General features: G+C 41.5%; 1 protein-coding gene across 3 annotated transcripts in view; it reads left to right on the top strand.

Moving 5' to 3' along the window:
- HTR4 (5-hydroxytryptamine receptor 4) overlaps positions 1-26,460 on the top strand; it is a 196,051-nt gene that overhangs the window by 100,662 nt on the left and 68,929 nt on the right. For all 3 annotated transcript variants that reach the window (XM_070793822.1, XM_019965193.2, XM_070793821.1), the window contains exons 3-4: positions 7,483-7,608; positions 9,037-9,237. In XM_070793822.1, coding sequence (XP_070649923.1) covers positions 7,483-7,608; positions 9,037-9,237 — 327 coding nt within the window. The remainder of the gene's footprint in view (positions 1-7,482; positions 7,609-9,036; positions 9,238-26,460) is intronic.

The raw sequence follows: 26,460 nt of genomic DNA, 5'->3' as shown, positions 1-26,460 counted from the left end.
AACGGTTAGATCTGGACATGGAACAACAGACTGGTACCAAATAGGGAAAGGAGTACATCAAGGCTGTATATTGTCACCTGCTTATTTAACTTATATGCAAAGTACATCATGAGAAATGCTGGGCTGGAAGAAGCACAAGCTGGAATCAAGATTGCCGGGATAAATATCAATAACCTCAAATATGCAGATGAAACCACCCTTATGGCAGAAAGCGAAGAAGAACTAAAGAGCCTTTTGATGAAAGTGAAAGAGGAGAGAGAAAATGTTGGCTTAAAGCTCAACATTCAGAAAACTAAGATCATGGCATCTGGTCCCATTACTTCATGGCAAATAGACGGGGAAACAATGGAAACAGTGTCAGACTTAATTTTTTGGGGCTCCAAAATCACTGCAGATGGTGACTGCAGCCATGAAATTGAAAGACGCTTGCTCCTTGGAAGAAAAGTTATGACCAACCTAGACAGCATATTAAAAAGCAGAGACATGACTTTGTCAACAAAGATCCGTCTAGTCAAAGCTATGGTTCTTCCAGTAGTCATGTATGAATGTGAGAGCTGGACTACAAAGAAAGCTGAGCACCAAAGAATTGATGCTTTTGAACTGTGGTGTTGGAGAAGACTCTTGAGAGTCCCTTAAACAGCAAGGAGACCCAACCAGTCCATCCTAAAGAAAAGTAGTCCTGAATATTCATTGGAAGGACTGATGCTGAAGCTGAATCTCCAATATTTTGGCCAGCTGATGTGAACTGACTCATTTAAAAAGACCCTGATGCTGGGAAAGATTGAAGGCGGGAGGAGAAGGGGATGACAGAGGATGAGATGGTTGGATGGCATCACCAACTCAATGGACGTGAATTTGAGTAAGCTCCAGGAGTTGGTGATGGACAGGGGGGCCTGGCGTGCTGCAGTCCATGGGGTTGTAAAGAGTTGGACGTGACTGAGCAACTGAACTGAACTGATGTATTCTTTTTTATTGTGATAAAACATACATGACATAAAACTTACGGTTAATATATACAGGAACCATTTTACATGTACAATTGAGTGGCAAGATGATCACTCACAGTGGTGTGCAGCCATTACCATTATCCATTTCCAGAATTTTTCATCACCCCAAATAGAGATTCTATACTCATTAAATAAATCCCCATTCCCCTCTCCTCTACCTATCCCAGCCCCTGGTAAACACTATTCTACTTTGTTTCTCTAAGAATTTGCCTGTTCTAGGCTGTTCCTATAAATGGAATTATACAATGTTTGTCTTTTTGTGTCTGGTTAATTTCACAGAGCATAATGTTTTGACGGTTTATCCATATTGTAGCATGGATGAGAACTTAATATCTTTTTATGACTGAACAAAAATTCCATAGTATGTATGTGCTGCATTCTTTTTATTCTTTCACCTGTTGATTGACTCTTGAGTTGTTTCTACCTATTGGCTATTGTGAATAATGCTATTATGAACATTGGAGTGAATATCTCTATTCATGTCCATGCTTTTGATTGTTCAGAGTGTACACCTAGGACTGATACTGCTGAATCACAGTCATTCTACATTTAGCATTTTGAGAAAGCACCAAACTATTTTCCATAGCAGTTGTACCAGTTTACATTTCTATCAGAAATGCACTGAAGTTCTAGCTTATTGTCATTCTCACCAACACATGTTATTTTTCAGTTTGTTTTGTTTTTATAATAACTATCCTAATAGGTGAAGTCATATCTAATTGACACCTAGATATTCTTAAACACTTCCTGAGCCAGGGCACTCAGAACGACACTGGGAAGCTACTGTGGATCATCCTTAGTTATTAGAAAGATATTGTGCCCACGCTCAGTCGTGTCCAACTCTTTGCAACCCCGTGAACTGTAGCCCACCAGGCTCCTCCATCCATGGGATTCTCCAGGCAAGAATACTGGAGTGGGTTGCCATTTCCTTCTCCAGGGGATCTTCCTGACCCAGGGATCAAACCTAGGTCTCCCTCATTTCAGGCAGACGCTTTAACCTCTGAGCCACCAGGGAAGCCCTTCCCTCCTTTTAGCAGTGATTCTTAACTTTGGCTGCACATCAGAATCACTTGGGAGTTTTTAAAAATTCTAATATTCAGGCTGCGACCCAGAGTAACTAAATCAGAGTCTTTGAGAATCGGGTTCTAATATCAGCATTTTCTAAGGCTCTTCAGGTGATTTCCATATGCAGCCAACGTAGAGAGCCACTGTTTAGAGGCTGTTCACTGGTCCCACATAGTTACATAACCTGGAGGTCATAAGCTGTGACAATCCTATCGCTGAGCTTCACTGACAACCCCCATTTAATAACCAGGCTTTCAGCCCCCACTTGCAGTTCATATTACTAACTAAATGTATCTATATTCTTGCTTATCTATTTATTGCTCTCCGTTTTGCTTATTTCTGCTGCTCTAAGGCTACAACAATGCCTAATGCAGGGCAGGTGCTTAGAAAGTATTGTTGAATGAATCAATGCATAAATCTACTCTTATTTCAAAGGACAATCCTCAGAGAGTTAAAAATAGCTTTTATGTTTCATCCCTGGGTCTCCTCTTGTCTAGGTAAAACCTTTTCTATACCTGCAACCTGTCCAAAGACATTGAAGAGTAAACCTCACCATTATGATTCAATATCTTTCTCTCAGCAAGTGATCATGCACTTCCTATATGCTGCATCTACCTATACACAGTATAGGTTAGACACTGTGCCAGGCACTAGGAATTGTGGTGAAAAAGATAACCAAAAGTCAGCCTGTGGAGGTAGGGCACAGACAATAATAGCAGAAGTTATTATTCTGGATAACAATAAAGGTTATAAGAAAATGAAAAATGTTTGAGTGTAGCACATTAAATGGGGTGAACTTTAATCTGAGACATGAATATTGAGAAGAAGCATTCCAGGAAGAAGGCACAAGTTTAGAGACCTAGTTCAGTTCAGTTCAGTCGCTCAGTCATGTCTGACTCTTTGTGACCCCATGAATCACTGCACGCCAGGCCTCCCTGTCCATCACCATCTCCCGGAGTTCACTCAGACTCACGTCCATCGAGTCGGTGATGCCATCCAGCTATCTTGTCCTCTGTCGTCCCCTTTTCCTCCCACCCCCAATCCACCCCCAGCATCAGAGTCTTTTCCAATGAGTCAACTCTTCCCATGAGGTGGCCAAAGTACTGAAGTTTCAGCTTCAACATCAGTCCTTCCAATGAACGCCCAGGACTGATCTCCTTTAGGATGGACTGGTTGGACCTCCTTGCAGTCCAAGGGACTCTCAAGAGTCTTCTCCAACACCACAGTTCAAAAGCATCAATTCTTTGGCACTCAGCTTTCTTCACAGTCCAACTCTCACATCCATACATGACCACTGGAAAAACCATAGCCTTGACCTAGAAAGGGGAACAAATTTCACAAGGGTTCTGAGTCAGAGCCTCCAAGAAGACAAGACAAAAAGCATTATTACCTCCTTTATTAGACACTTTACCTCAATTAACATGGCCTAAAATCGAAATAGTTTGGGGTGGGCTAAACAGCCCACTGAAGTCTTTCCTCATTGAGTTAAATCTCACCTGTGTATGATTTGTACCAGCAACAGTTGGAATTTAGGTGCAGAAGGGTGATTTAGATGGACATAACCTAAAATTCTTTTCATTTGAATCCAGCCATAAGGACTTCAGTGAAGCAACAAAGCTACTTGTGAGCTGAGTGGAAATTTCTGATTCTTTATTCCAGTTGTCATCTTGTCTTCCATGCCAGGTTTAACAAAAAGGTTTCAGACAAAGCCAGAGCCCAGACTTGGCGGGCTGCTGCCATTTCAAACTAGAAGCTATCTTGGTTTCCAATCAAAAGAGCTCAGTGAAGATATTCTTTCTTGTTGGGACCTGTGTGCCCAGTTCATTCAGTTTAGTCACTCAGTCATGTCTGACTCTTTGTGACCCCATGGACTGCAGCACTCCAGGCCTCCCTGTCCATCACCAACTCGGGAGCTTACTCAAACTCATGTCCACTGAGTCTGTGATGCCACCCAACCATCTCATCCTCTGTCATCCCCTTCTCCTCCCGCCTTCAATCTTTCCCAGCATCAGGGTCTTTTTAAATGAGTCAGTTCACATCAGGTGGCCAAAGTATTGGAGATTCAGCTTCAGCATCAGTCCTTCCAATGAATAGTCAGGACTGATCCCCCTTAGGATGGACTGGTTGTATCTTCTTGCTGTTTAAGGGACTCTCAAGAGTCTTCTCCAACACCACATTTCAAAAGCATCAATTCTTCGGTGCTCAGCTTTCTTTATAGTCCAACTCTCACATCCATACATGACTACTGGAAAAACCATAGCTTTGACTAGACGGATCTTTGTTGGCAAAGTCATGCCTCTGCTTTTTAATATGCTGTCTAGGTTGGTCATAACTTTTCTTCCAAGGAGCAAGCGTCTTTCAATTTCATGGCTGCAGTCACCATCTGCAGTGATTTTGGAGCCCCCAAAATAAAGTCTCTCACTGCTTCCATTGTTTCCCCATCTATTTGCCATGAAGTAATGGGATCAGATGCCATGATCTTAGTTTTCTGAATGTTGAGCTTTAAGCCAACTTTTTCACTCTTCTCTTTCACTTTCATCAAGAGGCTTTTTAGTTCCTCTTCACTTTCTGCCATAAGGGTGGTGTCATCTGCATATCTGAGGTTACTGATATTTCTCCCAGCAATCTTGATTCCAGTTTGTGCTTCATCCAGCCCCGTGTTTCTCATGATGCACTCTGCATATAAGTTAAATAAGCAGGTGACAATATACAGCCTTGATGTACTCCTTTCCCTATTTAGAACCAGTCTGTTGTTCCATGTCCAGTTCTAACTGTTGCTTCCTGATCTGTATACAGATTTCTCAAGAGGTAGGTCAGGTGGTCTGGTATTCCCATCTCTTTCAGAATTTTCCAGAGTTAGTTGTAATCCACACAGTCAAAGGCTTTGGTATAGTCAATAAAGCAATAGTAGATGTTTTTCTGGAACTCTCTTGCTTGTTCAGTGATCTAACAGATGTTGGCAATTTGATATTTGGTTCCTCTGCCTTTTCTAGATCCAGCTTGAACATCTGGAAATTCATGGTTCACGTACTGTTGAAGCCTGGCTTGGAGAATTTTGAGCATCATTTTACTAGTGTGTGAGATGAGTGCAACTGTGCGGCAGTTTGAGCATTCTTTGGCATTGCCTTTCTTTGGGATTGGAATGAAAACTGACCCTTTCTGGTCCTGTGGCCACTGCTGAGTTTTCCAAATTTGCTGGCATATTGAGTGCATCACTTTCACAGCATCATCTTTTAGGATTTTCAGTAGCCCAACTGGAATTCTATCACCTCCACTAGCTTTGTTCCTAGTGATGTTTCCCAAGGCCCCCCTGACTTCACGTCCCAGAATGTCTGGGTCTAGGTGAGTGATCACACCATCATGATTATCTTGGTCATGAAGATCTTTTTTGTATAGTTTTTCTGTGTATTCTTGCCACCTCTTCTTAATATCTTCTGCTTCTCTTAGGTCCATACCATTTCTGACCTTTATTGTGCCCACCTTTGCATGAAAATTTCCCTTGGTATCTCTAATTTTCTTGAAGAGGTCTCTGGTCTTTCCCATCCTATTGTTTTCCTCTATTTCTTTGCACTGTTCACTGAGGAAGGCTTTCTTATCTCTCCTTGCTATTCTTTGGAACTCTACATTCTAATGGGTATATCTATCCTTTTCTCCTTTGCCTTTCACTTCTCTTCTTTTCTCAGCTATTTGTAAAGCCTCCTTAGACAACCATTTTGCCTTTTTGCATTTCTTTTCCTTGAAGATGGTCTTGATCCCTGCCTCCTGTACAATGTCACAAATCTCCGTCCATAGTTCTTCAGGCACTCTGTCTATCAGATCTAATCCCTTGAATCTATTTCTCACTTCCACTGTATAATCATTAGGGGTTTGATTTAGGTCATACCCGAATGGTCTAGTGGTTTTCCCTACTTTCTTCAATTTAAGTCTGAATTTGGCAATAAGGAGTTCATGATCTGAGCCACAGTCAGCCCTGAGTCTTGTTTTTGCTGACTGTATAGAGTTTCTCCATCTTTAGCTGCAAAGAATATAATCAATCTGATTTTGGTATTGACCATCTGGTGTTGTTCATGTGTAGAGTCTTCTCTTGTATTGTTGGAAGGTGTTGCTATGACCAGTGCATTCTCTTGGCAAAACTCTATTAGCCTTTGCCCTGCTGCATTCTGTACTCCAAGGCCAAATTTGCCTGTTACTCCAGGTATTTCTTGACTTTGTACTTTTGCATTCCAGTCCCCTATGATGAAAAGGACATCTTTTTTGGGTGTTCGTTCTAGAAGGTCTTGTAGGTCTTCATAGAATCGTTCAACTTCAGCTTCTTCAGCATTATTGGTCAGGGCATAGACTTGGATTACTGGCTAACAGAGTTAGCTTCTCCTGGTCTAGATGCTAACACACTCTGGCAACTCAGTTCCTCTCACTGAGTCTTAGTTTCTCCATATTGAAATGTGTGTTTGGGTCTAAAAGTTTTAAGATCCTTTGAAACTTCATTTAAAAAGAACATTTTAAAAAACATATTAAAAAGCAAACATTTCCCTGCAGCTTCTGAACAATCTGCATTTATTGTGCTTTTATCGACAGGGGACACTCACTTCCAAGTTAGTAAGACAGAATGTTGAATTGACATTAGGAGGGCTGGGTTTATAGAAATGAATCAGTTGCTAAAATTCGCAAGTGCTCAAATTTGAACTGTTGTATTGGGCACAAAAAGAAATGTAGTTCAAGGCAGTGAAAGGAATCCCTGGGTTTATTGATGGATTCTGTATTTCCAGTGGGCTTCACATAATCCAAGAACAGTTTGTCCAAGTCAGCCATTTAGGAACAAACAACCTTCAAGCCGTGACCTAGTCCTTGGACAGCCCACCTGCACACAGAAGCTTCTGTGTGGACTGGGATGAGGTACTGAACACAGATGGCCTTTGTGTTCACACATATTACTGGTTCAAGTTACCTTCATTTGCTCATTTGATGCCATCATTCCTTCTTTCACTAAATATGAATGATGTATTGAAATTGAATTGTCAATGGAGAAAACAGGCAATGTCCCTGCATCATGGAGCTTACAACCTAGCTGTGTTGGTGTGCCAAACAAGAATCAACCAAATAAGCTTTCTGAGCACAAGCTAAGCTCAGTGCTCTTGAAGGAAAGCCTCAAGTTCTCTCATAGAGAATTACTGTGCAATCTCAGGGTAGTTAACACCTCTCTGAGCCTCCTCCTTCTCATTATGTAGGAGTTAACCAGAATAACATGTAAAGTGACAAGTGCAAACATTGGCATGTATTAGGTGTACAATACATGTGTGTTTGCAGCTTCGACAGTGAAGTTACTTTTCTGAAAATGAATGAAGGAAAAAACTAATTTTCTTTTTGTGTCTTAAGAGTTTCCTTCAGTTCTTCGTGTTTGTGTGTCTTCCAGTTCCAAGGCGGGTTTCAGGTCAGTGGAGAAGGTCGTGCTGCTCACATTTCTCTCAGCAGTTATCCTGATGGCTATCTTGGGGAACCTGCTGGTGATGGTGGCTGTGTGCAGGGACAGGCAGCTCAGGTGAGTCACGTGAGGCAACCTCATGAGAAAACCTGGGTGGAGTTTGGGGCTCTCCATGGAGAACTGGAGTCTGAATTTATAATTTCCACTAGAATTTATAGCTATGAAGGGAAAAAGATACATGGCAATGATGTTTGGAAGATGGAGCAGGGGAAAAAAATCACATATAATCTCATAGTTCTGACATAACAAGTATAAGCATGTAAGTGCATTTCCATCCTGACTTTTTTCCTATGTTGTTTTTCCTGCAATAGTTGTGATCACTATATGTAATGTCTGAGAGCATATCTAACCTCCTCACTTTATTAACTGATTCAAAGAAAGGATAGCTCTGTGTGTGCTTAGTCGCTCAGTCATGTCCAACTCTTTGTGACTTCATGGACTATAACCCACCAGGCTCCTCTGTCCATGGGATTCTCCAGGCTAGAATACTGGAGTGGGTTGCCATTCCCTTCTCCAGGGGATCTTCCTTACTCAGGGATTGAACCTGGGTCTTCTGCATTGTAGGCAGATTCTTTACCATCTAAGCCACCAGGGAAGCCCCAAAAGGATAGCTGACTAGTGGCTGATCTAGGATTTAAACCTTGGTCTTCTGCTCTTTCCACTTCATCCTTGGCTGCAATTAGAATCACCTAAAGACCCTTTTAAAATTACTAATGTATTGCAGGAGTGTGTCTGACATGATATCTGGAATATACTTATATTAGTATATATATTAGAATATATATATATATTAGAATATACTAAGTAATAGATCCAGGGCAAGACCTGGGCATTGATATTTAGACACATTTACTAGGTGATTCTATTGTGCAGCCTAGATTAAGATCCACCAGGCCACAAAAGGGGATGAAAGGTTCAGTTCTGTCCCATCTGTTGCTGTCTTCCTCTTAAAGTAAGACATGCTCTAATCAAGAAAACATAAAAATGAAATTCTAAGCACTGTGACAAATGTGAGGCACATGGTAGTCAGTCTAAAAGTAGAAGATGGTGGAATTTGACTCTCTTTGTGAGGGGGGCACCTTGGGAGGGATTCCTGGGAATGACTAAACCAGGCTCAACGAGTTGGTAGGGTATAGCTAGGCCAACAGTAGGGAGAGAGAACACCCCATAAAGACCCTCGGAAGGGTCTCTGTGCAAGGGGGAGCTCAAGTCAGGCCAGTGTGGTCACAGACGAGGGCAAAAGAGGACTTATCGGTGCCAGGGGTCTGGAGAAGTCCAAAGTGACTGGACCACACACAAGACAGAAGGGGAAACTGAATCTCACAGCATATGTTGCACATCTGACTTTTCTCTCCTTTTCTTTCCTCCCTTCTTCCCTTATTTCTTTGCTTCCTTTTCCTTCTCTTTTCTTCCCTGCTCCTTTCCCCCTAACCTCTTTCCTTCGTCCTTCCCACTGCCTCCTCCCTTACACTTTTTCACCCACAGGAAAATAAAAACCAATTATTTCATTGTGTCTCTTGCCTTTGCGGATCTGCTGGTGTCAGTGCTGGTGATGCCCTTCGGTGCCATTGAGCTGGTTCAAGACATCTGGATTTACGGGGAGATGTTCTGCCTTGTCCGGACATCTCTGGATGTCCTGCTCACAACAGCATCGATTTTTCACCTGTGCTGCATTTCTCTGGATAGGTAAGGCCAGAGCTGTGTACAAAGTGTAGCTCTGTACTGGAGACAACAACCTGATGGCCATTGGGCTGTGTCTTTTTTCTTCTTTGATTCATAAGAGGAAATGAATCTCAGAGAGGTGAATCTGGCTGTTCACTTATTTATTCACTCTCCGGCTTTTGTACAGCACCCTCTTTTAGTCAGGCATTCTCTAAGGCACTGCAGACACAGAGATGAGTAAGGCCTAGAAGCTGCCTGCAAGGAGCTTACAGTCTAAATAGTGATAGGTACTGGCAACCATGTTTCCCATAGGTAAGCCTGAAATTGTATGCTGATGGCACGAAGAAAATCCTGAGGATGCTGAGAAGCAAGAATTAACCTATCTGCCCAGTAGGCAGCAGGGTAGTTCAGAGTGATAGTGTTCTGTTTGAACACGACCTTCTGATAATGCACCTGTATCATAATTTTATGTGCATATTTAGATTTGTGCCTGTGACTGGGGAGGCTCTTTTCCAAAAAATCAAAGGTGATTATTAATCCCTAATAATTGTTTGCTTTTTGGACCCAGGTTAGAATTCCATTCCTCTTGCATAGCTGGGTTCTTCTTTTTTCACATTTGACTTCAGGAGGCCTAATGATTTCCATCTTTGCCTCATTTGTTGGAGACATGTGTTTATCAGTTGTATCAGCACTTTTCATTTTCTAGTTCCTGCTTATTTATTTTCAATAATAAAGGGAGAATACAATTTAAAAGTCAGATGATTAACCGAACATATACTGCCATCACTGTAGTCATATCTTAGGGGTAGATCCCAAAAGAAAGTATGGTGTGAAAGTCTTGTGTTATCAGAATTGCCAGGGACAATCTCTTACTGTCTTTTGATTAGTCCAGGAGACCCAACTTTCCCCCTAATCTTGGGATAGGTTACTAGGATAGGTTCCTTAATAGAGCAATAGTAAGAATAGTTGACTTAAAATTAGATTGTGGTTTATCTAAAATATGTACCTTTATACGCTAAAATCAGAGTTTGTCCAGATAATTACTCATACTGGAAAAGATCCTTAGGGACTCAAATCAGTTAATTCATCTCCTATTTTATGGGACACGTGTTTATGGATTAGAATGGCATGCATAATGGCCTGCTCTGTTTAGAATGTGCATGTTCTCTGTCTCTTGCTCTGCCAAGAATATATAGATGAATGTGTGTAATTTAAATGCAATGAGATTCCACTCCACAACTAGAGATAATAACATTGGTAAAGCAGAGCTGTTGGTTGGCCGCCAGAACCAGAGTGTCACAGTTTTTGTGTTTATTAGCTTATTTACAACAATCTGACTTCAGTGCTTGAAAGGCTTTATAAGACAGTCAGTATATAATGTTAAAAAAAATCCACAATAGGAAAAATAAAATGTGAGGAAGTTGAGAATATATGGACATCCTGCAGGGTAGCCCTCATTTAAGTGTTGCCAAACTAAGTGGTGAGACTGAAAATATCATATTAATTCAGAGAAGGCAAAATTGAGGAGATGAGGGCAACTGGAGGTAACCTTGAAGGTTGGCCAAAAGCCTGAGTGGGTGGGGAGTGAAGGATGGGAGAAAGTGTAGAATCATCTTGCTGATGTGGACAGTTGTTCTGGGAGGCCTGGAGAGGAAAACTGAAGGTTTCCGAGGAAGGTTTGGCTTCAGAGTTCTAGGGTAAGTATCATGCCCTTTTGAAACCATGAAATTTTTCCTAAGTAGACCTCAGTTGTCATGAAGCAGTATGGGCTGGTAATTAAGAACCATCTGCTTTAGAGCCAAGGAAATCCAGGTTCACATCCCAGCTCAGCCAATTTTTAGCTCTGAGAATGGCAATAAATTACTAAGCCTTTCCAAATCTCAGTTTTCTCATCTCTAAAAATGGGAGCAGCAGCACCTATTTTATAGGATGGCAGTTAGGATGAATTAGATGATCCATTTAAAGCATAGCATTGACCCAGCTTGGCACAGCCCTCAATGTTAGTGGATGCTAATTTCAGTTTCTGTCCATACAACCCATGGTCTTTCTTACCAAACTTGGACCTCCTTCTCAGTGAGTAGCTTTTCCAGCAGCTGCCACACCTAGAAACCAGGTAGTTACTCTTAATGTGGTCTTTCCTTATCCACTGCATTTAAGTAATGACAAGTCCTATTTACTTTCCTTCCATCACAGATCTGAGTCTATTTCTTCCCATCTCTGTCATTCTAGTCCAGACTATTATTGTCTTTTGGATATCACTGCAACAACCTCCTAATTATTTTCCCCACATTCCTTTTATCCCCTCTAATCCACTCAGTGTTTACAAGCTCTCTTCTAATACTGCAGCTCTTATCCTGTTGTTCTTTTGCTTAAAACCCTTCAATGGCTATTCATTGCACCAAAAATAAGACCAAACTCCTTGGCTTGTAGAGTTTTGCATCATCTATTTGCTACCTATATGTCCAGCCCCACTTTATGCTCCTGATGCCCTTCACCAGCCTCACTCTTGACCTTTCTAGTGCTCTGTACTCAGCCACCTCAGGGCCTTGGCTCATCCCTCTGCCCACAAAGCTCCTTTGCTCCCTCCTCTCTCGCATATGTTTCACATTTTAGCTCAATCCTCTCCTTCTTGCAGAAGTCCTCTCTGAGCTGGTCAGATCCAGTCTTCTCCTTTAAAAACTTAGTGCAATTGTGATTAAAACCACAACTGATTTTTCTTTCATTTTTTTCTCTTAAATGTCTCTGTCCCCCTGCCATGGGAAAAAGTGCGAGAGTATGAGTAAGGACCAAGCTCTTGCCTTCACAGAACTTACGTTTTATTTGAGAGACTGTCAGTTAACCAGTAATTACATAAATACTGATTTAGGAATTTTATAAATACCGTTGAACAAATGGAATGTTCAGCACATTTCTCTTTTTGAACAGTGCTGCCAATAATTCCATTTCTTTCTCTGAGAGTGGACGTCAGAAACTCCAATACCATAAGTTATTAATAAATGAAGTCAAATGATTTTGTTTTCTTCTGAGAGTCTTGGAAACTTGCCATTTATCTCCCATCATTTTCTGTCCCAAGAGTGACATTCTCATTGAGCTGGAAGGTTCACTCTAGATGTTACAGGACAGTTTAGCCTGAAAGAGTGGGATCTTATTTGTATCTAGCTTCTATTTTGCTGTGCTCCTCCCAGCCATTACAACTGGGCTGGGCCAGGCTGGGCTGAAGTACAGAATGAATGTCTCAGCGAAGTGTGATATTACTGCTCACCAAGTGACATCTAGCAGGATGTCTTGTCCTCTCTAAAGCTGCTCTGAGTCTTTGGGGTGACTGATGTAGGTAGTGCCTCTCGACCAAGAATGCTCACCTTGATTCCTAATTCCACCCAGATGGTAGACCTCTGTATCAAAGCAAAATGCAAGACTCCATTAATATATTATTAAATGCCTGTGTATGGCTGAGTTGCTCTGCTGTGCACTTGCAACCATCACAGCATTGTTAATTGGCTATACTCCAATATAAAATAAAAAGTTAAAATTATATATATATATATACACATATAATGCATTACTCTAGCTATCTTTCTCTATCCACTGTGCTTCCTAGTGCTTTGAGGACTGAAACCTGTTAATGAAAGTTTATTGACTCATTAGAAATAATTTCCAAAATATGATTAAAATACATGCATCACATAATATGGGTCATGGGAGGTCAAAAACAGCATTAAAGCTTTACATATAATTGGTTGTTTTAAATCTAAGATTTACTGTGAAAATTAAAACCAACCAAGTATTTGTAATAAAATGCTAATTTTTAAAGTGAAATATAATGCAACCATTAAAACCATAAGAAAGAGTTATGTGTGATGTCCTAGAAAGATATCACTGGTATATTATGTGTAGGGGGGGAAGAAAGTTTCAGACTTTAATGTTTAGAGTAATTTCACTTTTGGAAAATAAATATGTAGATGTTTGTATCTGGGTATACATGAGTTAGTGTGTATGAGAGAAAGTAGGAATGAAATTGTACCAAACTATTAAAATGGTTATCTGGGAGCAGTAGAGAGTAGTGTTGGCTAGGCTGGATGGTCATTTGGATCTTGGTCATTTTTACTAATTTCTGAAATATGCACTCAGTTTTCTCTTTACTGGAAGTTAACACTTCTTGACTGTAAGTGTGTCCACAGAGGGCTTTTAGCTGGACATGCTCCTCGGATAGCACATTCCTCAAATCTCTGAGAACATTCTGACATAGGTGTGAGAAGTTCCTTCTGGGGTCAGAACAAGGTGGGGAGCATGGACATCTTTCTGACCAAAGAGTTCTCTGCTTGCTCACAAAATGCCCTAAAGTCTCCCCCCAGGGGAGCCCTCACCATCTCCTATTAGCAGATTCTTCCTCATGATGACCCTCACCTTCATCTTCATTCGTCCAACTCCAGTTCATGACCTTGTGTTTGATTTCGTTCACCAAGGTCCTTTCTAATCATTATAGTTTTAAAATATCATAACAATACTATCTGAGCATTGTAAAAAAGTCATTATTTCACAAGTAAAACATAAAAATGTCCCCATTTCTTCCTCTCCACCTCCACAACTGTATACTCTAGAGTTAACAACTGTAAATAATAGTCCCCTCTAAATGCCGATCATTTCAAATGCAATAAGCATACTTGTTATGTGAATATATTTTTAGTTTACTCAATGGTTTTATGTTTTAAATAAGACCTTGAAGAGGGCTTTCTCTGTATATGTCCTAATGAATTGCCTGAGGGTAGTGTTTTTACCAACCTGCTTCTCGGGTGATATTTTAGTAAGGTCTTTTTCATTATTGTGTGACAGAAAATAAACTGATTGATTTGTAGCTGAAAAGTCAGGCTTCAGACATGGCTCTGCAGGGTTTGACCATTATCATCTAGTCTAGCTCTCTCCCGGTATCTCTGCTCCCTCTCCTTTGTCTCCTCTTTCCTTCTCTTTCTCTCTGTCCTTCTCTCTGTGTCTCTATTTCTCTGTGTCTGTCCCTCTCTGTCCCTATGCTGTTTACTTGTTGGATTCATTCTCAGGCTGGGTTGAAGAATAGCTGTAGGCAGCATGAGTCTTAAAGCATCCTTACCTCATGAATCCAAAGAAGATAAACCTAAATGCTATTTCTCATTGAAGACTATTGACTGTGCCTGAGCCAGACACTCTCCTCTTGACTAATCATCATGGTGTGGGGCTGACACATATGGTTGCTGGGCAGAGATGAGGCCCTGTGACTGCCACCTTTACCAGAAGCATCCATCACAGGAAAATGACATTTCATTTCCCTCTGGAAAGAGGGATGTTGGGCGACATGAATAGCAGCTATCAACTTCTCTTAAGCTGACCTGAAGACTGACAGGTATCTTTATGGAGTCTCCACAACACGACAGAGGTGTGTCATCCCCAAGTCTTCTTTACACTAAGGCATATATCGATAGGTCCTTCCACTGGCTTCGCATACCGTACTTCTTGACTTTTTGCTACTGATGCTCTTTCTCTGACCATGCTGTGTATTGCCCTGTATTTAGCTCAAATGTAGTTCCCTTTCTCTTCATTGAGGATACCATTATCTGTAGCACCGCATGAGCTTCTCTTTTATGTGTCCATCTGAATTGCCATCCTTTCTCTTGGCAGCCCAGGAATTTGATGTGTTTTATCTGCAAAACTCCTCCAGCAGATACTCAGTCACACATTTTCTTTTAAAACAGTTTTGCTTCTGAAACATACAATTCTGAGTCAAAGATTGTATATTTCATCCTGTGCTGGAGATAAATGTGCTGGCATTTCTTAATGATCTCCCTGGAGCATAACTCAGTTTTGCAGTGTATAAATGAAAAGTGTCTGTCACTGTGAGCTTGTGTCACACAATTAATTTGTTTTCCCAACAGGATTGAAATGCATTTCTGCAAGGAGTGGGGATTACAAGTTTCCGCTTCTCACATACTCTCTGAAGTTCATGCTTTTATATTATAGTAATATTTGTTGAGTTGAAGTTCATGCTAGAGGATATGAAATCTTATTTTTATATTCATTTTATCAGCTATTTATTGAGTGCTTACTAATTGCTTTGAGTTGAGTAGAGCACTGGGAGTACAATGGTGAACAATCAGAATAGCTTGAATTACAGAGATTTTAGTGAAAAATACAGATAGTAGGTAGATAATTACAGTAAAATTGGTGGTTATTGAAATAGAATAAGGGGAAGTCAAAGGAGTTGTTGGAGCATGTGACCTCCTATGCAGGGACAGCTATCAGAAGAAGTGATGCTGAAGCTGGGGTCTGTAGGTGAGGTAGGTGCCAGTAGGTGAAGAGGGAGAAGGTGAGGTGTGGGGAGCAGCAGTTCTAGGAAACAGCGTGTGCAAAGCCCCAGAGGTTTTTTGGTGACACATTATTAAATATAGGCTAAATTCTTAGCTTGTATTTCAGTCCTTTTCCTTAGAATTATCCTCAGTCTATGTGTTCCTGTCTCTGTTCCCACCCGGGAGTGGTATGTTATCATTTCCTGAGTGTGGTGTGATTCCTCATAATTCCACGTTGCACCTGTGTCTTGAGTTCCTCTTCACTTCCAGGTGAATATCCACCCTTCTTCAGTACTCACCTTCTCCACTAACTGGCTGAGCTTCATTCCCAAAGAAGATTTGTTATTTCTTTCTCTGAGCTCCCATAGAATGTTAAAAAAAGACAGAGAATGTTAAATATTAACACAGCAGTTATCACTTTTTAAATAATTGGTTTATTTATCTGTCTCTCACCAGCTCCTTAAGAGTCAGTCTTTATCTCATCTGTTTCTGTGTTCTTACAGATCAATAGTAGCTGCTCCAGGCATGTTTAGCTGAGCACAGAATGCTCTGAAATGTGACTTGTGGTTTGATATGACTTTAGTGTTAATTTTTCTACCCTTTTAGAAGTCTTGATGTATACATGTAGAAGAATGAGACCTAGGATCCTAGGTTTCCTAAATTCAAACCCAGCTTTGACTAATTACCAATTATATGGTCTTAAGTAAGTTACTTAAATTCTCTGGTTTTTGTCTTCTCATCAGCAAAATTGCATTAATAATATTAATGAGTGAATGAATAAAAGTTGCTTAGTCATGTCCAACTCTTTGCAACCCCATGGACTATACAGTCCACCGAATCGTCCAGGCCAGAATACTGGAGTGGGTAGCCTTTCCCTTCTCCAGGGATCTTCCCAACCCAGAGATCAAACCCAGGTCTCCTGCATTGCAGACGGATTCTTTACCAGCTAAGCCACAAGGGAAGTCTGATAATATTAATAGTGTATTCCATTTTGTTGTTGTTCAGTTGCTAAGTTGTGTCCGACTCTTTGCCATCCCATGGACTGCCGCATGCCAGGCTCCTCTGTCCTCCACTCTCTCCCAGAGTTTACTCAGATTCATGTCCGTTGAATAAGGGTCCTTGAATACAGCAGTGAGTTGCCATTTCCTCCTCCAGGGGATCTCCCCAACCCAAGGATCAAACCCACATCTTCTGTGTCTTCTGCATTGGCAGGTAGATTCTTTACCACTGAGCCACTTGAGAAGTCCCATATTCTGTTTGGAGGTTCTGAAGATTAAATTACTGAGTATATGCCAAAAAAAGGTATACTAGTGTGTGGCAACTAGTAAATGTTCAGTAAAAGTTAGCCACAATTATTATTCCATTATTGCTTCCCTGTCCCAGTGCGAATTCCTGGTGGCTATTGTGAGTGCCCTCTCTGACACTGATAGTCATCTTTTTCTTCCTGTTGCACAGTTGAGTGTCCTTCAAGGTTAGACCCTCAGCCTTCCAGCCCTGGATATCTTCTTTCTCTTTTTTTGGAGGGATCAGCCAACCTGTGGCTTTATCAGCACCTCTGCCTTCATCTCTCCTGCTGTCTTGTCCTATGTTCCATGTCCCATGCCTCTGGTCTCTGTAGAACAGGCAGCTGCCTGTTCAACATCTTGCCTTAAGCATCTTTACGTCTTCTTAATCCCAAAGTGGAAATTTCCATCATAAATATTATCCTTTTCCACTTTGTACATCAAAGGTGCATTTATTAGTTAACTTTTCATCATTTAAAGGTAATTCTTTGAGGGCATCTTTTACTTATCTACTATGACCAGCCAAATGCTGAGTCTTAGCTATATTTTCATAAATATCTTTCAAATCTATCTTCCCCATCTTAAAGTTTTTTCATCTTGTTTCTAGGTTATTGCAGTAGCTTCTTCGTTATTATTCCTGTGTATTATCTGTCAGTTTCATCTTTAAATATGTCTTTTTTCTTGTGTCCTTAGCTCAGAAAGCTTATAGGACATTGCATACAGTCCTTCCTATGTCTAGATAGGAAGGCTTGTGTCAAGCCTTGCCCTTTTGTTAGCATTACCAGGGTATGAACTTTGGCAAATGTGGGATTCAGTCCCAGTTCTACCATATCTGGCTGTGTGATGTTCAGCAAGTGTATTAAATTCTATGGGCTTCAGCCTCTTTATATTTAAAGTGTGGATGTTGAATGCTGCCTTGCAGAGTTGCTGTAGGAATTAAAAATAACATAGAATACTTCTGACACAAAGTGTGTCCTAAAAAAATAGGTGGTGTGTGTAGTAGGAATGGGCTTCCTTGGTGGTTTAGTGGTAAAGAATCCACTTGCCAATGCAGGAGATGCAGGTTTGACCTCTGGGTAACAAAGACCCCCTGGAGAAAGAAATGGCAACCCACTCCAGTATTCTTGCCTGGGAAATTCCATGGACAGAGGAGTCTGGGGGACTGCAGTCCAGGGGGTTGTAAAAGAGTCAGACACAACTTGGCAACTAAACAACAGCAACATGATTTGAATAGTAGTAATTGTAGCAGAGAAATAAGTGAACAATTATAATATAGCTAGAGAAACGCTGTGTCACCCATATATACGAGGTACTGTAAAGCACCAGGGCAGAGGGATTTCCTGGGTTGTCCAGTGGTTAGGACTCAGCACTTTCACTGCTGGGGCATGGGTTTAATCCCTGGTCAGGGAACTAAGATGCTGCAAGTCATGTGCTGCTGCTGCTCTTTAGTTGCTCAGTCATGTCCAACTCTTTGCAACCCCATAGACTGTAGCCTGGGCTTCCCTGGCGGCTCAGATGGTAAAGAATTCGCCTACAATGCAGGAGACCTGAGTTTGATTCCTGAGTCGGGAAGATCCCCTGGAGGAGGGCATGGCAACCCCCTCCAGTATTCTGGCCTGGAGAATCCTCATGGGCAGAGGAATCTGGCAGGCTACAGTCCAAAGGGTTGCAAAGAATCAGACACTACTGAGTGACTAAGCACAAGACTGTATCCCTCCAGGCTCCTCTGTCCATGGGATTTCCCAGGCAAAAATACCGGAATGGGTTGCCATTTCCTTCTCCAGTGGGTCTTCCCGATCCAGGGATTCAACCCACATCTCCTGTGTCTATTGCACTGCTGGCGGATTCTTCACCACTGAGGAACCAGGGAAGCCCACAAGTCATGTGGCATGCCCCGCCCCCCCCGCCCCCCCCCCCCCAAAAAAAATGCAGAGATGAAGAACCAATCCACATCTCTGACAGGAGAGAGTCTCCCCAGAGCTTTTTGGGGCCAGAAGAGCTTTCCAGGGAATGTGACCCTTGGGCTTAGTCTGGAAGGGTCAGTGGGATAATCATCCAGTGTCTACTAACAGATTGATCAGTTCATATATATCAAAGTATACCTTGGAATCCTTTGTGTGTGTTCAGTAAACCCTTCTAAGATTTTTGCAGATTATATTTTTAGTGGATTATCCTTTTTCTTTCAGTCAGTGATAACTCAGGAGACACCTTCCTAGACAACTGATATTCCCCTTCTTGCAAGTTTTCTTATCATGAGTGTACAGAAGAATATTTAACCAAGAAGAACATAGTAAACATTAAATCTTCACATTGCATGTGGGATTATGTGCAAAGACTCGATCTGATGCCCTCTGCATCTCTGACAGGAAGCAGTCTTTCCCTGTCCTTCCACCCCTATAGTTTTTCCTTACTGGAACCCACAGTTTTATCTCTGCTCATGGCTGCATTCTCAGCCCCTTCTTGTGCCTGGCTCCTGGGGAACATCCCTGTGAGGTCTTCACCATAGATCCCCCAGATGACTGGCAGCTTGCCGACCCTCTTGGGATGCCAAGAAAAAGGGCTTTAGTTTCTTCTTGAGCTACTGGTGCTTTTCTGTCTTCTCCACCTCCTTAAAAGATAACTGGAGGAACTAAAATATAACACAATCAAGAGCAGAAAGATTGGTCTCTTTCTCTAAAATTCTGCCCCCAAAATATGGATCACCTCCTGGAAGGAGAATTACTGCCCAGCTGGTAAACCCCACAGTTACCTCCGACTGTATGCTACCTGATTACCTCTGTGGTTGGGTGTAACATCTACCCCAAAACTTAATGCCTTATACAACCATGCATTATTATTAGATGTCACAGTTCTGTTCATCAGGAGCTTCGGCTTGGCTGAAGTCACTTGGTGGCTTTTAACTGGAGACTGAACTGGCCTGGAGGGTCCAAGGTCATTTAGTTACATACCTGGCATCTTGGTGGGGTCATCTGGAAGGCTAGGCTCAGCCAGGCTCTTCTCTCTGCCCATGTGACCCCTATTCATGATCTCATGTTGATGCATGCTAGATTTTTTACACGACAGCTCCTGACTCCAAGAAACCAAGAGTCTTATTAAAAATTGAACCTGGGACTGTCATACAACACTTCCAATGTACTCTGTTGGTCAAATCAGTCACAGGGCAGCCCTGTGGGAAGGATGCAAATCCCCTATCCCTGGATGGGAGATGTGGCCATCTTTAATTCATTACAATTACAACCTCTTATAAAAACTCAGATGTAAGTCAATACCCTGTTTACACATAAGAAAACAGAGACACAAGATGTGTAGTGTCCAAAGATATGTCCAAAGTCAAAAGGAACACGCATCAAATGTTTGGGACTAGAACTTACCGATTTTCTTGCTAAAGGCAAAATGCACTTGTAAATCCTAAGTTTGCTGGTTCAATGAAGATCTTTAACACTTTATTCTTAAATTTTAAAGATGACTGTGGTTTATTGATTAGGAATCGTGAAAATATTTGTGGTGAAAGGTTTCTGTTTTCTTATTCCATTCCAAAATCCAGATCTTATCAGCCACCTGATACTTCATCTCTTCTCTACAGTGATTGACATTTTTTTCTTTAGCTTATCTTAATTGGAGATTTTATTTCTGTGGATCATTCAAGATGTGATCTTCAGCCATCCCAGGTAGAAAAGCTGGGCCTGGATTAAGTCTATGAGAGGATGCTACATCTAATCAACCTCACTGCTTGTAGCCAGTATGGTCTCATTGTTTCCATTCAACTTGAGGGATCAACTCATTTGCCTTTTGTTTCTTATAATCAACGACCAGGAAAGAGGTTGAACTCAATGGCTTCTATGTTATTTGTTAAATGATGTAGAGTCCCTGTTCCAAAACATATTTAAATTAGTTTACAATAATATTTATGATATATATATACATATACATATATACATATAAGATTGGAGCTTCCCAGGTGGCACCAGTGGTAAAGAACCTGCCTGCAAATGAAGAGGATGTAAAAGATGTAGGTTTGATCCCTGGGTTGGGAAGATCCCCTGGAGGAGGGCATGGCAACCCACGCCTGTACTCTTGCCCAGAGAATCCCCATGAAAAGAGGAGCCTGGTGGGCTGTAACCATGCAGTCACACAGAGTTTGACACAACTGAATTGACTTAGAACACATGCACGCATACATATATCAGAGGGGCTTGGAATAAAAAGCATCACTACGAACAAAGCTAGTGGAGGTGATGGAATTCCAGTTGAGCTATTTCAAATCCTGAAAGATGATGCTGTGAAAGTGATGCACTCAATATGCCAGCAAATTTGGAAAACTCAGCAGTGGCCACAGGACTGGAAAAGGTCAGTTTTCATTCCAGTCCCAAAGAAAGGCAATGCCAAAGAATGCTCAAACTACCACACAATTGCACTCATCTCACACACTAGTAAAGTAATGCTCAAAATTCTCCAAGCCAGGCTTCAGCAATACGTGAACCGTGAACTTCCAGATACTCAAGCTGGTTTTAGAAAAGGCAGAGGAACCAGAGATAAAATTGCCAACATCTGCTGGATCATGGAAAAAGGAAGAGAGTTCCAGAAAAACATCTATTTCTGCTTTATTGACTATGCCAAAGCCTTTGACTGTGTGGATCACAATAAAGTGTGGAGAATTCTGAAAGAGATGGGAATACCAGACCACCTGACCTACCTCTTGAGAAGTATGTATACAGATCAGGAAGCAACAGTTAGAACTGGACATGGAACAACAGACTGGTTCCAAATAGGGAAAGGACTACGTCAAGGCTGTATATTGTCACCCTACTTATTTAACTTCTATGCAGAGTACATCATGAGAAATGCTGGGCTGGAAGAAGCACAAGCTGGAATCAAGATTGCTGGGAGAAATATCAATAACCTCAGATATGCAGATGACACCACCCTTATGGCAGAAAGTGAAGAGGAACTAAAAAGCCTCTTGATGAAAGTGAAAGAGGAGAGTGAAAATGTTGGCTGAAAGCTCAACATTCAGAAAGCTAAGATCATGGTATCTGGTCCCATCACTTTATGGCAAATAGATGGGGAAACAGTGGAAATAGTGTCAGACTTTATTTTCGGGGGGCTCCAAAATCACTGCAGATGATGATTGCAGCCATGAAATTAAAAGACACTTACTCCTTGGAAAGAAAGTTATGACCAACCTAGATAGCATATTCAAAAGCAGAGACATTACTTTGCCAACAAAAGTCCGTCTAGTCAAGGCTATGGTTTTTCCAGTGGTCATGTATGGATGTGAGAGTTGAACTGTGAAGAAAGCTGAGTGCCAAAGAATTGATGCTTTTGAACTGTGGTGTTGGAGAAGATTCTTGAGAGTCCCTTGGACTGCAAGGAGATCCAACCAGTCCATTCTAAAGGAGATCAGTCCTGGGTGTTCATTGAAAGGACTGATGCTAAAGATGAAACTCCAGTACTTTGGCCACCTGATGCGACGAGCTGACTCATTGGAAAAGACCGTGATGCTGGGAGGGGTTGGGGGCAGGAAGAGAAGGGGACGACAGAGGATGAGATGGCTGGATGGCATCACCAACTTGATGCACATAAGTTTGAGTGAACTCTGGGAGTTGGTGATGGATAGGGAGGCCTGGCGTGCTGGGGTCGCAAAGAGTCGAACACGACTGAGTGACTGAACTGAACTGAACTGAACTCTTTCTTAAGCTTTATGTGTCAGGAACTTTCTTTTAAACAAAAAAAACTTTTAACAAAAAAACTTTAAAAAAGTTTTAAACATGTTGGTCATCAATTCTCACAGCCAGTCAATTAGCTGGACATAACAGTCCCAGATGAGGAAACTGAGTCTTGGAGAGGTTAAGTAACTGATTCTAAGACCACAGAGTTGGTGGTACCCAGATGCAAAAATGTAAGATGACTGGTAAAATCTCCTCTGATTCTGAAAGTGTAGGGCTCCAAGTTCTCTTTGCTCTTTCTGCCTTCACTGTGGTTGGAAGGGCAGTAAGTGAGGAGGAAGAATTTTCCTTAATTGCAAGAGGAATGGGAAAGATTAGCATGGAACATAAAAATACACGACTGCCTTCTAAAAGTTGTCAAAGTAAGTTGTGTCTCCAGAGACATTTAAAAGCAAGTTGATTACACATTTACACATGGCTATAGTTGGGGAGGGAGAAGGCAATGGCACCCCACTCCAGTACTGTTGCCTGGAAAATCCCATGGATGGAGGAGCCTGGTAGGCTGCAGTCCATGGGGTCACTAAGAGTTGGACACGACTTCACTTTCACTTTCCACTTTCATGCATTGGAGAAGGAAATGGCAACCCACTCCAGTGTTCTTGCGTGGAGAATCCCAGGGATGGAGAAGCCTGGTAGGCTGCAGTCCATGGGGTCGCACAGAGTCGGACACGACTGAAGTGACTTGGCAGGCAGGCAGGCATAGTTGGGGAAGCTAGTGACTGGTCTACCAAAGGGGATTTTAATGGAGTTTTGTGAGCAATACTTGGAAATGTTTTGCATAATATATTACTTTGTAAATATCCTTGCTACATTTTAGTTAATCCTGGCCATCTGGAACCTCATTTGTCATTTAAACATTTACTTAACCACTTTGTAAAAGTATTCTGGTTAAAAAAAAGAGTGTGAATTGTCCAGTGGAAGACTAGAGAACAGACCTAGATTAATCCAGTGGATTAACCCACTTCAGTACTCTTGCCTGGAAAACCCCATGGATGGAGGAGCCTGGTAGGCTGCAGTCCATGGGGTTGCTAAGAGTCAGACCCGACTGAGCGACCTCACTTTCACTTTTCACTTTCATGCATTGGAGAGGGAAATGGCAGCCCACTCCAGTGTTCTTGCCTGGAGAATCCCAGGGATGGGGGAGCCTGGTGGGCTGCTGTCTATGGGGTCGCACAGAGTCGGACACGACTGAAGTGACTTAGCAGCAGTGGCAGCAGCAGCAGATGAGACAGAATTGCTTTTTCTAATGAATACTATCCAGCTAGCCTGTGAACCAACCATTCTTTTTCTTGAATTTGTTGTAATTCAGTTTCTTTGGTAGAGCAGTGTTTGATTGTGATGGACATTTCCCAGTTCAAAAAAACTTTTGGTGACTCTTCCTAGCATAGCATTCAAAAACCTCTGAGACAATTGTCTCAAAGTGTGGTCACCAGATGGCCATCAACAGATCATTTGGGAATGTATCAGAAATGCAAATTCTTAGGCCCCATTCAGTTACCTGTACTTGTGTTTCAGTAAACTCTCCAGGTGATTCTGAAGCACATCATCATTGGAGAACCATTGCACTGAGATCTTCCCCTCAATCAGCTTTTTTAGGCTTACTTCCTTCTACTTCCATATAAACACTCTCCCATCCAGCTAATTGTACTCTGTTATATTTATATGTGTATGTGGAATCATGGATGTATATTTACAGATGGATGTGTATATATATATAAAATTTCTGTTCCGGGTCCTTGTCCATGCTCTTTATAACACTTGGATCATATTTTCTCCTCCACTGTCCTTGTGCTGTGTTGTGCTAAGTCGCTTCAATCCCACTCTTTGCAGCCATGTGAACTGTAGCCCACCAGGCTCCTCTGTCCATGGGATTCTCCAGGCAAGAATACTGGAGTGGGTTGCCATGCCCTCCTCCAGGGGATCTTCCCAATCCAGGGACTGAGCCTGTGGCTCCTGCACTCCAGGCAGAATCTTTACCTCTGAGCCACTGGGAAAGCCCAAAATCCAACTTAAAAGACACTTATTGGAGACAACCTTTCCTCATCCCTCTGATAGACACAGCTTTTCACATTCTCAAAACCTGGTCCCACATTTTAGTGTTATTTATTTTAATTGGTAGTGATCAAGGGTTTACTATTTATTCAGCCCTTTTGTGAGTATAACTCTATATACAGCATTGTACTAGGCATTGAGGATACCACTGAGAACTGGCAAACATCTGTGAAACGTATAAACCAGTTAGGGGTGGACTTTCTCACAGCCTGTCCTAGATCATAGCTCTGAGAAGGTGCAGGTCTCTTATACTGTACTGCTGGGTGTCCTGTAGGTTGTATTAAGTTATGGTGGGTAGAGCGGAAGGTAATATTCTAGTCTTCTCTGATCTGTATAGAATACACCAGAGAATTATGCTGTCCTTATAGCTACCATTCTTAACAGGGACTGGCACTCTAACACATGCAGAGGACACAGAGTCCCTGCTGTTGGTGAAAATCACCTCCTCTGGACCAAAGGTTTTCAACTGCAGCACTACTGTCATTGTAGATCAGACGACTCTTTGTGGTAGCGGGCTGTCTTGTGCATTGTAAGACATCTGGCAGCATTTCTGACCCCTGTTCCCTGAATGTCAGTAGCATCATCCTTTCCAATTATGACAACAAAATATGTCTCCATACATTGCAAAATGTACTTTGGTATGAAAAATCAACCTGGGTTGCATGCAACTGGGAATATTTTTACCAGAAAATAAAACTCAAGAGAAACGTAAAACCTCTCCTTAGATATCTAGGACCACTGTGCAGAAGGAGAATCAGAAATAGAAATTTTAATTTGAGACAGAGGGTAAAACTGGAAGTTACAGAAAACCACTTTTGAAGGAGACCTTTTTAACTTCGGAATAGTCTTAAGTTTACAGTGTACTGTTGTAGGACTTGGTGAATTCCCAGTCCTTCGTGCTTTCATGCAGGCTTGGATATGCTTCATTTTAGAAGAGATCTGGGGACCTGGGGATTTTGAGGATCCTTCAAGTTTTGAGATTCAACGTTTTTTATGTTTTGATTGTTTTTTAAAATGGCTAGTAAAGAATTAGAATAATCCCTTGGGGGTTTCAGGGGCGTGACAGAGTGAAGTGATAGTAATGAGGTCAACGTCCTGGCCCCTGTGTCAGGCTGCCTGGGCTGGATCCCAGCTTGGTTCTTACCACCAGTGGGACCTTGGACAAATCTTGACACTTCTCTGTTTCCTCATATGTGAAATGGGTGCATTTATAGTTCCTTTCTCAAAAGTAGTTGTGAGGAGGACCAAATGAGATTATACAAGTAGGAACTTTCCTTGTTAAGGAAATGAAGAGTAGCTCTTATTATTAACTCAGCATGCTTTTCGTAAATTCCAAATAAATTGCAAATTTAAGTAGCTATTTCTGTCAATGTTGCACATGTGTTTAGGGGGCAGGTCATTATAGGAAAAATATGTTTGTTATTAACACTGGTAATATAATCCCAAAGTAAGTATTAAAAGCAACCATGGTAGGTAAAAATCAAGTTTTTTTATATCTATCTGGTCCTTGATCTACAAACAAAGCTAGAATGTTAAAGAAGGTCCCTCCATTAGTCAGTTAATAGTGGAACTCAATTTTTACTCATCATTTTTTTCAGTGATACTGATTTTCACATACTTAATTTACATCCTTCAAGAGGATGTTTATTTTTCTGGATCCTTTGCTAGAAAGCAAATATTGGAGAGATATGAGTAAAGAAATTAGAAGGATATGAGGTGGCTTAACAGCTGTCTCAAGGGTGTCAAGGCCTTGGTAAGAATCTTGGGCCCACAAAGTCAAGTGAGCACTCTAATTTGAGCTCCAAATAAAAACCTTATAGTTTTTAGTCTTAAAGTCTCTATTCCATGTCACTTAAAAATCATATTATTTTTATT

The sequence above is a fragment of the Bos indicus genome, chromosome 7, assembly GCF_029378745.1.
Source record: "Bos indicus isolate NIAB-ARS_2022 breed Sahiwal x Tharparkar chromosome 7, NIAB-ARS_B.indTharparkar_mat_pri_1.0, whole genome shotgun sequence".
Taxonomy (NCBI): domain Eukaryota; kingdom Metazoa; phylum Chordata; class Mammalia; order Artiodactyla; family Bovidae; genus Bos; species Bos indicus.
Note: the sequence above shows the minus strand (reverse complement) of the source record. Positions and strands in the feature narration are given on the sequence as shown.